Source organism: Pan troglodytes, chromosome 13, assembly GCF_028858775.2.
Source record: "Pan troglodytes isolate AG18354 chromosome 13, NHGRI_mPanTro3-v2.0_pri, whole genome shotgun sequence".
Lineage (NCBI taxonomy): Eukaryota > Metazoa > Chordata > Mammalia > Primates > Hominidae > Pan > Pan troglodytes.
Genome location: NC_072411.2, coordinates 93,440,725 through 93,454,152, shown reverse-complemented (window position 1 = coordinate 93,454,152; position 13,428 = coordinate 93,440,725). Strand labels below are relative to the sequence as shown.

At 37.4% G+C, this 13,428-nt stretch overlaps 1 protein-coding gene across 7 annotated transcripts in view; it reads right to left on the bottom strand.

Annotated features, from left to right (window-relative positions):
• The window catches only part of MYO1B (myosin IB), a 178,960-nt gene that overhangs the window by 37,745 nt on the left and 127,787 nt on the right, over positions 1-13,428 (bottom strand). For all 7 annotated transcript variants that reach the window (XM_003309371.7, XM_009443899.5, XM_009443898.5 and 4 more), the window contains exons 14-15: positions 3,630-3,734; positions 1,838-1,900 (exon numbers count right to left, since the gene is read on the bottom strand). In XM_003309371.7, the coding sequence (XP_003309419.1) occupies positions 1,838-1,900; positions 3,630-3,734 (168 nt within the window). The remainder of the gene's footprint in view (positions 1-1,837; positions 1,901-3,629; positions 3,735-13,428) is intronic.

Below are 13,428 nucleotides of genomic sequence, written 5' to 3'. Positions count from 1 at the left end.
CCTGTGGTCATTTTTATTCCAAGAGTAGTCAGCCCTAAACTGAATCAGAAGTCAGGAAGCTTCTACTTTGCTAAATAAAGACTGCTACTCCATGGACTGCCCCTATGGGGTCATAAGTCTTAATTCCAAAAACAATCCACTCCACTGACCATCAATCCCACCTACTTCCACCCAGGCAAAGTCCTCTGTTCCTCTCCCCTTCTGCTCACAAGGCCACGACATCCTCTGACCAGCATTTATTCATTCCACACAAAACCCTGGGGAAGCGTGGACTCTCAGGAATCAAGTGTGTTCATAACATCCCCAGAACAAACATTATTGTTCAATGATGCTGGAAGGAAACATTTCCTTTATATACCCAGGTTCCTATGTGAACATGAGCTTCTTCAATCATATAGCAAGGGGATTTTTGGCTGAGATAATCTAGTTAAATTAAGTGTATTACCACTGTTCTTTTTCTCCTCTTCTTAAGAGAATAATTAAATGCAAGGTTATATTTATCAAGGAAAACATACTAATCAGCAATTCTGAAAATTAAGATTCCCATAGCAAATTACCTCCTTCACAAAATGGACCAGGAAAATTTTCAGGAAATTCACTTTTCAGAGCCAAAATCAGAGATCTGAATTGCTTATGTGGAATATTAGTGTTCCCATTCAATATTGTTCAGATTTTTTGAAACACAGTTTATTTCTTATTGAAAAATAGTGATGCCTTAGAATATTGTTTTTAATGTTTAATTTAATCAGAGAAACAACTTTTAGGAATATCTTGAATACTGAGGAAAAAAAATACTGGCTAATTACATATTTCCCAAAAAGCTTTGTAAAAGATGAGTAGAAAATGATTTAATATTCATTCAGAGCATGTGACTGTATTCCTGAAACACAGCACTCATCTCACTAAACTGGTCTTGCTAAAAAGACTGCAGGATAATAAAGCTTATACACTGTTTCAAATTACTTATTCAAAGTCAGGTATTAGTAATCCTAAGCATAAATTAGTTTCCTGTTTTCCACACACAAAATCAGTCTTCCTACATTTAATTCATTTACAATAAACTACGGAATATGATCTAAAAACAAAAATCTTGGACTCAGAAAGCTTACTCGAAATTATCCAATAATTTTTCACACTTTAAGCCTTTTTGCATATGCACATACTTGGGTCATCCGAAAAATTCCAGGTCCCTGGCCACCTGCAGTCACACATGCAATGCCCTCTGCATGTAGGATCTGAATCAATGCTACAGCTGCACTTAAGCCACTTCTGGGGTCCCACTTAATTCAGCTCCAGAGGTTGTCCCTTTATGTCACTTAAACTTAATATAATACCCGGTGAATAGTATGTTAAGAGGTCATTAGAGTTTTGGGAATGAAATGGATATTTTGATTTGGCAAAAAACTGGATGGCTGCTCAGAGCCTACTCTGATCAGTACTCACATGACCAGGAGTCATGGAATAGACCTGGGCTCCAACCATACAAGAAAGGCTGGTACCTTTAAGGCCTGGTGTCTGAAGGTCATAAAAGGGTGTTGTGATATGGCCACTGGGGATCCTGGCTAAGTATCAAAACATCCAGCTCTCTATGTATGTGTTCAAGAACTGTGTATGATCTCTTAGGGCTACAATAAAATCTCTAGAACTCTGCAGTTCCTTAACATATATATATGTATGTGTGTGTGTGTGTATGTGTGTATGTGTGTGTGTGTGTATATATATATATATATAAAAAACAGTGAAAATACTAATGCTTAACATTGAGGCACTGAGAACATTTATAAGGGTGAATTATAGGACTAAAACATTCTTTAGAAAACTGTACCTAAGTACTCACATTTTCTATTAGGTCACAAATGATAGCATTATTGAAGTAGTCAATGTGAGTCCATTCTATATCCTAAAAGACAAAACAGAACAAAATCCAATGACACAAGATGAAGCCACGACACTACCATCCATAAAACAGACTTTGCCCATCTTATCATATTTCCCTTCCTCTCTGAATTTATTTTCTTTATAGAATGGGTACTGCAAATGTCACAGGCAGTTCCCAAAACTTTCTCAATGCAGCTGCCTACCACTGACATAATCTGATTGAAGCAAACACCCTTGACCTGTTCTGAGACTGCCTTCCATTCCACTCTCCCATCTGCAGCAATTTCCCATGCACTTCACTGGCCCTGGGCCAAATATTTACTCAACAGGCCCTTGGGTCAATATTACTTTGTGTATGTTTACAATGTTTATAAGGAAATAAGTTAGAACTTGATCCCAAGAATTTAAAGCCTAGATTCTTCTGTTCTGAATCCGTAATCATAAGGAAAAAAATTAATTTTAGAGTCAATCTTGTGTTGTAGGGAAGTTAACTCTTTCAAGTGTTAAAAAAAACAGGCCAGCGCTACCACAAAGTATTTTCAAGGAAAATACATGAAAGACATGAAAATCTATCCACTGGTTCTAACACTGGCTACAAAGCCAAATCCATAAAGCCAAATGTAATCTTTCTGTGTCTACTTACATTCTGTCCATAAATGTAAACATTTATTTGTCTTCTATTCATTACAGCAAGCTAGGAATCTTCCTATATATTCTTAGAAGTGTTTTAAACAATCTGTATAAACTGTTTTAAGTTACCCATCAAAGTTTGGGCATTCTCTTCATGATGAGAAGACAGGAAAAGAATGAATCGTGCTTTTAGAATATTTATGTTACTAAAAGGTGCCAGACAAGTATAAAACATTTCTGAAGCATAATGAGTACTCTAAAATAAAGATGAAATATTTATGATTTAGCTTTTGAGTAAATGGGTTGTTTTACTAAGCCACTGGGGATAACAATCACATTAGAAAAATCTATATGGAAAGAAAGATAAAAGAGAATTCAGTGTCCTTAATGGCTTAAAATGATACTAAGAAAATAAAGGAAAACAGGTAACATCATTACTAAAATATTAAGGCAAATAAACAAAAAAGGAAATAAAAATATAAACATAACAATTCCTTTTTATTTTTTGAAATAACTAATTTTACACTTGAAAAAAGACTGGCTATTTTAAAAAATAAAAGGGTGAAAAGCAAATATATATTTTTAAATTAATGATGAAAAGACTCTGCAAACACTACTTCTGGTTATTTTAAGATTATATTAAATGAGATAATCTATACATAGCACTTAATATAATACCTGCTATGTAGTAAGGACTCAATAACTGTTACCTATTTTTACTATAAATTTGAATACTCAATACTTTTTGATATTGAACAAAGTCTCAAAATATTTTCAAATCTACTTACAGTGATGCTGACTTTTTTGGTATACAGTTCTCTAAGTTTTGGCAAATGTATAATGTCAAGCAACCACCACCATTATCAGTCCCCAAAATTCCCTCGTGCTGTCTCTTTGCAGCCACAACCCTCTCACGACTCCTATCTCCTGGCAATCCCTGACTCTATAGCTTCTTATAGGTAATCAGTCTCTATAGCTTTGCCTCTTCTAGAATGACAGATGGAATCATACAGTATGTAGCCTTTTGAATATGGCTTCTTGTTTAGGCTATCTTCTGAATTAGAATTTATATTACGAGTAAAAAAGGACCAACACTTTTAAAAATAGCATTTCAACATTACCTCCCGTATATACTCCTCCTGCTCTTCTTTAAGAGTAAGTTCAATGAAGATTTGTTGCAGCTTTTCATTACAATAATTAATAATGAACTGCTCAAAGCTGTTGTCCTGTATGGAGAAAACGAAAAACAGCTTTATAAACCATGCCACTAGCTCTCTCAAAACAATGACACTCAGACATCTCAATCCATGAGAAATGCCACACATGATCTCTCAGATTTAACTGTGGCCCAGCACACGGCTCCTAGGACAGACGCTTGCCCATTGCAGGCACTCGAGGAGTGGGTCATGAGTAGGTGAATGAATGAAGTATACACAAATGATGCAATATTTGAAGGATGAAGACTTTTAGTTGACAGAGAAGCACCCCAAACAGAAAAGCTAGAAACAATCTCACTTCCTTTGCTGAAGGATCAGCAAAGACACAGTGAGCTCCACAATCTCTGTCACCAAGTTCTGAATCTCCCATTCTCAGGTGAAACTTCAGAGCTCAAGGAAGTCCCCCTGAACTGACCCCTTATTGTCCCCATCCAGGGACAGATCCCTCACTCTGACTCTTGCATCCTAACCCTTTTTGTAAATCATGTTATACGAACATGTGTGTATGTGTAAGTATACACATGTACAGATTAGTTTCATATACATCTGCCTCACTAGACTGTACATTCTTATGGGTGAGGGCTGACCATGCTCTCTTGTTCACTGTATTCCTACTCCTTACACAGCACCTCACACCTAGCAAGTTCTCAATATGTATTGGCTGACTGAATGAACAAATGAAGTTACTACCAAATGGAGACCCAAAGATTAAAGCATCTCCCTGACAAGAAACAATCTCTCTCTCTGTAGAAGGCCCACATCCTTGATCACTCTTAGAAGTCTCAGCAGCCTCTCCTTCATATTAATCTCTTATGAATTCGTTGACAGAAGCTTTATGCCTAAATCATTTCTGAACAATCTGCAGGGCTTAATGTATTGCTGTCCATCCTGAGAGCACCAAATGAATAAATTTATCAAGAACCACATGGTCCAGGAAGAAGTAGATCTGACACTAAAACTTGTTTTCACCTCTATTTTTCTTTATTGCCCAAAGATGGTGGCAGTGGGAGCGAGGGATAGTATGACTCCACCACTGGTAAACTGGAATCTTCTCCCACAGTGGTGGCCAGTCCTGGTCTAATGAGGAAGGAGAGCCCACATGTAATGGTGCAGCCAAAGCTCACTGCTCCTTGTGAACAGGCAGAGCCACTGGCCTTCAAATCCCTCCGTACATGATAGAAGTGAAAAAGTCACAGAGTCTTCTGAAAGTTGATCTTTAAAAATCAACTTTGGTCTTACTTAGGAAAACTTAAAAATGATACTTATGCTGCAGCATCTAACTACATTCTTTCCTGGAAGTCAGCTAGGAATTTCTAATCACCAGTGATGCAGTGATCAGAGGAAATTTTAAACTCAAACTCATAAATAACACATGTGAATATATTGTCAGTGACTTGTTAATGCTAAACTTAGTTAAGGATAAAAGTTTGTTTGTTTTATGTCTTGAAGAGTCTTACCAAAAGGCAAACATTTATTTTCAATAATTTTGACAAATATAGTCAGATACAAAGGGCACTCCTCAGTCCTCATTTTCACACAAATTTTTTAAAACCCTGTGCTCAAATTCGCAGAGCTAACAATTTCAATTAGAAACTGAAGTTGGTCTAGTATAGATGCCTTATTATTATTATACTCAGCATAAAGGCATTCCATATATCAGAAAGTCTCAATTGCTTTGCTAAAGTATGTCCCTATATGATGCAACTATAAATAAAACCTATAAGTAAAAGTAAAACATTAATAACTTATAAGAGCAGATCTTTGACTTTTTTTTTAGACAACAGTCTCATGGAACAAATGTGTTATCTGGCAAGTCTGTGCCCATGGAGCTATTTCAACCCTATTATGCTAAATCATCAAACAGCAAATAATGAGAAGGAAAGGAAAGCACTAGTGTCCTCAGACACATTGTGTAGCTATGAACAGCTCAAAGTACACTTCTAAAACAGGACCATGAAATATACGCAAGCAGATTAGAAACCAGAGGCAAAGCTTCACAATTACAAAACAATTTAAGGATTAAGTTACAACTAAATTAAATTTGCCCATAACCTTTAAAAATTCCTGTATGGATTCTGTATTTTATATCCACATGGTTATTCAGCAACCACTTACTGCAAAACTCACACAGCTAGAGAAGCTATTAACACAAGAGCATGCAACAGACCAGCACTGCAAACAGGTCATACTTACTGCATTCTGGTGCAAAAAGGGACAAATTACACAAAATGCAGTCAGTTCTTAATTAGCAATAAACTTCTAAAAGTGAGCATGTATTGATAGTTATTCATGGTTACAAATGACAGCTTTTACCATTCAGGCTGTATTTTTGATCAGTGTAAAACTTTGGATCAAGACCCATATCCAGTCAATTCAAAAGACAGGACCACAATACCTTCCTGTGGTGTCTGAACTGTGGTTTGCTAGGGGAGGGTTCTTTAGGATAAAAACGGTTTGACTGAAATAATGATACATCATATAACTTGCCTGAAGCTTTAAAGCTTCAAAATCCAATGCTTCTAATTATAAATTATCAGGAAAAAGAAAACATGCCATCCATGCTATCACCAGTAATTCTATATGACAAATGCTCCTTCTAACAACCCCACAATATCACCCCTTATCCCAAAATCTTTCTTCAGTTGAATCTCTCCCACTGTAGATTCCCACACTGCCCCAATCCCGCTCGAAGCAGCCCTGAGAAACATCACTAATTCTCTCTCCATACCACCCCCAAAAATTTTCGCCGTCCCAATGCTTTACCACTATTTTGTTTTATTTTTCTTATCAATATAAGAAGACAGGAATGTCAAGCCTCTGAGCCCAAGCTAAGCCATCATATCCCCAGTGACCAGCAGGTATATATTCAGATGGCCTGAAGCAACTGAAGATCCACAAAAAAAGTGAAAATAGCCTTAACTGACGACATTCCACCATTGTGATTTATTTCTGCCCCAACCTAACTGATCAACGTACTTTGTAATCTCCCCCACCCTTAGGAAGGTTCTTTATAATCTCCCCAACCCTTAAGAAGGTTCTTTGTAATTCTCCCCACCCTTGAGAATGTACTTTGTGAGATCTGCCCCCTGCCCCAAAAACATTGCTCTTAACTCCACCACCTATCCCAAAACCTGTAAGAACTAATGATAATCCCACCACCCTTTGCTGACTCTCTTTTCAGACTCAGCCTGCCTGTACCCAGGTAAAATAAACAGCCATGTTGCTCAAAAAAAAAAAAAAAGAAAAAGAAAAAAAGAAAACATGTATGACATGTATCCAAGGTCCACATCCACCCAAACAGTCAGGGCAGTGGTGGTTGGTGGATCACCGAAAAGTGAAGAGATCCATCATAATCCAAAAGTAACTCCCCTTTCCCACCCCAGTGACACATCCCTGTGTAGTACCGTGCTGAGGCTCCTCTTCAAAAACCAATAAGGAGAGAGTATTCTCCTGGAGATGCCCTAATAACAAAAACTTGACTGTCCGAACTTACTCTACTGCTAAAAAAACACCGCCCCCTCCCCCCCCCCAAAAAACCCAAACAAAAATAGAATAGCACAATCACCGATGTAGAAATTAACTTACTTCCCCACAGAAATCAGTATCTATTGCAAACTCACCTCCACAGTCTCCAAAACATGTCATGGGTCACCTAGATGATCATTACTGCTCAAAGTGAAGGCTAAAGACACACACCTCTCTTGTGATCTAAGCTGAAGTTGATGGCATTGTTCAAATGTGGAGGAAAATGGGACTTCACATATGATTAAAAACTTTCAAAAATTTAAGGAATAATCAATAATCTGCAGAAAATTAAGGAATAGCCTGGCAGCAGTTCACAGAACTCTAACTTGTATAGGTCTAACACATTTTTCCATTAATACAAATATTAAATTAATACCTGGTTTTCAACTTGGGCCCCCTCTCCTTCATAAAATAGCTAAACTGAGACTAGAAACCACTAGATGAATAGGAAGGCCCCAAAGCAACTTTATATTTGGAGACTTTTTTGGTTTGTCAAGAACTGTGTGAATAGCCAGCAATCCCTGAGCCAGGCCCTCTCCCACGTGTCAGGCTCATGAATCAAAGTCTCCAGAAGAGGAAGTGGGCAGGAACTTGCCCCAGGAATGACTCATCTCCTCTCTCCAGTTTTCCACCCATGCTCCAAGCATGCAATTTTTCTCTACTGTCTTACCCACATTTATCCCTGAAGACTAAGGAATAAAACTAAAACTTAGAAACATCTTCAGACAAGTACCTTCTGGGCTTTCTATTACATAACCTCCCTAAATGAAGCTGAGGCTGCTTTAGAGAACAAAGGCAAACAGCAAGGTGTCTGTTCTCTGCTATTTCACACTATAGTTACCAACTATAGATTGGGATAGTGAGCACTTACTATGTTTAGAAGTATATAATATAATCAAATTTTAAATGCTAGGGCTTCTTTTAAGAATTCTAGACTTTGAGTCCATCCTTTCAACATCAAAACAAACAAACAAACAACAACAAAAAAAGCCCAGAAAACCTTATTCCCAGTTGATTCATAACTACTTTATACTCACAAGTATCAATCATAAACTCTCCAATATAAATTATTTAAGATGTATCAAAAATACTGGCCCCTTTGTATATTCTCCTTAGCAACAAAGGAGACTGATGATATTTTATACTCTTTAAGGAAGACAGATATTTTAAAAACTCTTAGGCTTTTTAAAAACAATAAATATTGAAAGGAAGACAGTAAATAGAAGTGGCAGCTCTGTCCCTCTGTATTTGGGGCAGAGAAATGGGAAGGAGTCTGTAGGTGAATATAATGTATTTGAAACAGCGAGCAGTCCAAACACAAAGACCATGACTTATGTTAATTACATATTAGTGTTTCTTATAGTTCAGCACTTTCATTTGAGGTCAAATTTTGAATATAACATGCTGGCTTGGGGGTTTCTACATTTTTACATACAGTAAAGTCTCCTGCATAATAAATGAGTCAATACATTTATATAAAAGTTACAGGATTTTGAGTGTATATCACTATTTTAGGGAAGTTGGGCTATATTATTGCTGTAAAATATGCTGTTGGTCCTTGCAAAGATTTATTTGGTGTTAAAGCCTTTGACAGCTTCTGATTATAATGCTGTTCCTATAGAAAAAGATAATGCACTTAACCACGGTCCATTTTTAAATATCACAGCATCAAGAAACAGGCTCCAAAACAAGAATTGCTTTTTTTAGAATGTAAACTTAAAAAATCCTCAAAATATATGAGAAAACCATTTAATATGAAATAGTCTCCTTTTTAGACATTTACAAAATTGAATGACTAGCTAAAGGTTTAGAAAATTTCCCTTAACATTTTTTCTTCCAGGTATATACTAAAATACAGCAAATGTTTAGAAAAACAGTGTTATCGTGCTCTTCTTAAATATTTTAAAATAGGCTTTCATCTAAAAACTTTTTATACCTGGAAGAAATACACACATATTATTACACAGAAGTCCAACTTCACAAAGGAAGAAAATTATAATCCAAATATTCCAATTATTCCACACATTTAAGTTTGAATTTTTTTTTTTTTTTTTTTTGATATGGAGTCTCGCTCTGTTGCCCAGGCTGGAGTGCAGTGGTGTTATCTCGGCTCACTGCAACCTCCGTCTCCCGGGTTCAAGTGATTCTCCTGCCTCAGCCTCCCAAGTAGCTGGGACTACAGGAGCATGCCACTATGCCCGGCTAATTTTTGTATTTTTAGTAGAGACGGGGTTTCACCATGTTGGTCAGGCTGGTCTTGAACTCCTGACCTTGTGATCTGCCCGCCTTGGCCTCCCAAAGTGCTGGGATTATAGGAGTGAGCCACCATGCCAAGTTTGGACATTCTTATAACTGAAAAAATGGTCTGTGATTTCTGAGAAATACTTACAGCATATCCATAAAAGATACACTACAAGACTTTGATTCATGAGACTGACACATGGGGAGGGGTGCCCGGCTCTGGGATTCAGGGATTGCTGGCTATTCACACAGTTGGATCTGTCTGTCTGTCTGTCTATCTATCTATCTATCTATCTATCTATCTATCTTTTACAAATCATAGCAGTTGTCATCTTTTTTTTGTTTTTAAATCTACTTTAAATTGTTTCCTTCCTCTTCAATTATAAGCTTTCTAGCATAAGAAGGACCAAATGAAGGCAAGAAACTAGAGTAGAAGGTGCTGACTATAGCCAGAATTTCTTTTAAAAACAATTTAGAAAACAAATCCTATGATCATGAGGTGTACCTACCAGACTACAATGACTCTTGCCCAAGTATTAGATTTTTTTATTTGAAATAATCATTGCATCCAGCCTATCATACTCTTACCATATATGGGTCACTTTCAGTGAGGTTTATGAGGGCAAGATAAATAAGGAGTCCATAACTGAAAGTAATTAGCACTTTGCCTATGTTAAACTAGCTCCACTGTATGAAAGGTGAAATAATCAGCTACTACTGCCTGCTTTGGTCTACAGAACACTAATGACCAATCAGATTTTCCCAGTAAAATATCTGCCAGTTTTAATGCCTGTCAGATAAGTATGTAGAAAACAAGCTGAAATCAATGTAGATTGTTCAACTTACTTTTTAACTTAATATCTTTTTTCAAAAAAAGAATAGCAGTTCTTTTATGGATATGCTATAAATATTTCTCAGAAATCACAGACCATCTTTTCAGTTATAAGAATGTCCAAACATAAATGTGTGGAATTGGAGTATTTGCATTACAATTTTCTTCCTTTGGGAAGTTGGTCTTCTGTTCTACCAGGATGTACAGCTAGATTTTTTTTCCTCTATGCATTTTAATTCACTTCACCTTATTTTTGGTATCATTGTTCTACTGATCTGTTTTCCAAACTGACATCGGATCACATGTGGCCAGCCAGGCAGCACTTCCAGCTGGTACTGGAATGTTTTGCAGTCAAATCCATGTGTCATCAACCCATGGTTTAATGCATCAGTTTCCCTCTTCCGTTTAGAGACAGACCACAGGGAATGAAAGGTTTCCACCAGCTCAGCTAAAAAAGGCATTTTCATGGGAACTGCAGGGCCATGGGACAACTAGACGCATTTTTTTAAAAAAGTCTCGCCCTTTAGTGTCCAGTTTTTAAAGAGATGCCCAGGGTATTCTAAAAGGCAGAACTCTTAATTCCTACAGTCAATTGAAGAACAACAGAACAAATAAAAAAATACATGTTATCTATACTCCAGCAGTTTCTTTTCACTTGGGTGGAAAATATCACAGAAATTTTCATTTTTGCCTTGATGTGGATCTGAATACTTCTTCCATACTCTGACCCCTTGTACTTCAACTTGCAGTACTTTTAAGTTCTTAATTTTCTTGGTTTCCTAACACTCTGAGCTTCCTGATGTCTCCATGTGTTCTAACATTGCTGAGAATCCAGGAAAATATAGGCTGGCATCTGGGAATGTATGTGAATAATTTATTAAAAGAAGAAAAACACGTCTGTAACTCTGTATTAAAAAGCAGGTAAAAGTACCTAAAAATCCCCAACCAAATCGCTAATCTAACCTCCCCACAAATAAATTTATTTTAAAAAAGTTATTAAAAATCAAAACTGAAGATTAATCTGAGAAGGCTTAAAAAGGAAAATGGAGGGAACAATTAAATATAATGAAAAAACAAATCTTGATTCTCTCAAGGAACTGGGGGGAAAAAAGAAAAATTATTTACTGCATGTAGAAGGAAAGTTAAATTTTTATAATTTGATGGCCATTATAAGATTTGCTATAGACACATAACTGATTGGATTTGGCCTTGGCTGAAAGTTCTGTTTAAACGGAGTAAAAACCGCCTCCCAGGTTCAAGCGATTTTCCTGCCTCAGCCTCTCAAGTAGCTGGGACTACAGGTGCAAGCTACCACGCTCAGCTAATTTTTGTATTTTTAGTAGAGACAGGGTTTCACCATGTTTGCCAGGATGATCTCGATCTCCTGACCTCGTGAACCGCGCATGTTGGCCTCCCAAAGTGCTGGGATAACAAGTGTGAGCCACCATGCCCAGATGAACAGTAGGTGAGGCCCAATGTTTTACAAGGGTGTTTCATACAGTGGCCAAGCAGCATGAACACCACATGTTTGGAATCTGCAGTTTACTCCAGAGACTACTGTCTAACAGAGCATTTGGTCTCAACCTTGAGTGCACACTGGCATCACCTCAGAGCTTTAAAAATGTTGCTGCTGCAGCCCCATCTCCAGAGATTCTGACATAATTGCTCTGGGTACAGCCTAGACATCTGAATTTGCAAAAGCTCCCCAGGTGATGCCAATGCACAGCTGTTTGAGAACCACTGAAATAGAGTAATCCTCTGAAGAAAGGAAGAATATTTAGAAATGTAAGACAGGCAGCCAGGCCGGCGCAGTGGCTCATGCCTGTAATCCCTGCACTTTGGGAGGCTGAGGTGGGTGGATCATGAAGTCAAAAGATCGAGACCATCCTGGCCAACATGGTGGAACCCTGTCTCTACTAAAAATACAAAAATTAGCTGGGCGTGGTGCTGCAAGAAAATCACTTGAACCCTGGAGGCAGAGGTTGTAGTGAGCCGAGATCGCACCACTGCACTCCAGCCTGGAGACACAGTGAGACTCCGTCACCAAAAAAAAAAAAAAAAAAAAAAAAAGGAAATATAACGCAGGCATTTTCATAAACTGAAGTCTCTAGTTGAAACAGGGTTGAGAAAAATGATGGTATAACTTGCAGAAGGAGGGCACATTCAGCAAGACAGGTATGGAGAGAAACTTGAATCAACCAGAAGTGAAAAATATTCTTGGATTGCTGAAGGGTATAGGGTATTTCACCCAGCATCAAGTTAAAGGATGTTTACACAGGAACATCTGACTTCTGTTCTGATTAGGTCTGTAGCAAACAAACTTTTAAAACGTAATATAGTTTCCTGATTAGACTTTCCTACCTGATAGGATGCATCCTCTGGCAGCCACAGACTCTCAATCTTAGGGCTAAGACTCTAAGCTCCATGCAGACAAGGAATATCTCAGTTATGTTTACTACTGGTATCTGGTAACTCAATAAACACTTGAGAAATGACTCGAATTGTTTATGAGTTATAACTCAGTTTCCTTTGAGTGTTATAAGTGTTTCTTTTCCCATGGCTAATTAGATCTTAGGACCTACTGGAAGTCAAAGTTAACTAGATATCCCATCATAACCTCATTATCCTATTTTTTAAACTTTCCATGTGTTGTGATATGATATTAAGCCATTGCCCACTGGCTTAAGATCAATAATCCTTTTCTAGCAAAATTAAAACAAAATCAGTTTCTTTGACTTTAGAAATGTCATTGAATGTATCTTCTTAATCTAACTTTCAAGTGAAATCTCTGCTTACCCCTCTCCCCTGCTCATGAAACCATTTAAATCTAGATTAGCACAGCAATGTGCTAGGTAGTAAGTCTTTTTCCCTGCCAACTGTAAAGAATGACTTTGGCATTCTGCCCATTTAGTGATAGTAACTTGAGGTCTTGCTAGAAAGAAATTAATTTCGGCAGTGATTTCTGTGTGTACTCAAGCATTTCTCCTAACTCAGAAACCTCAAATTCTTCCCTTTCTACCAAGGAATTGGTAGCTTTCCTTTGTAGATTCTGCTAAATGGGCAACAATACAAGCAGATGCTGTGTTGAAGACCTCTGTTCTGGCG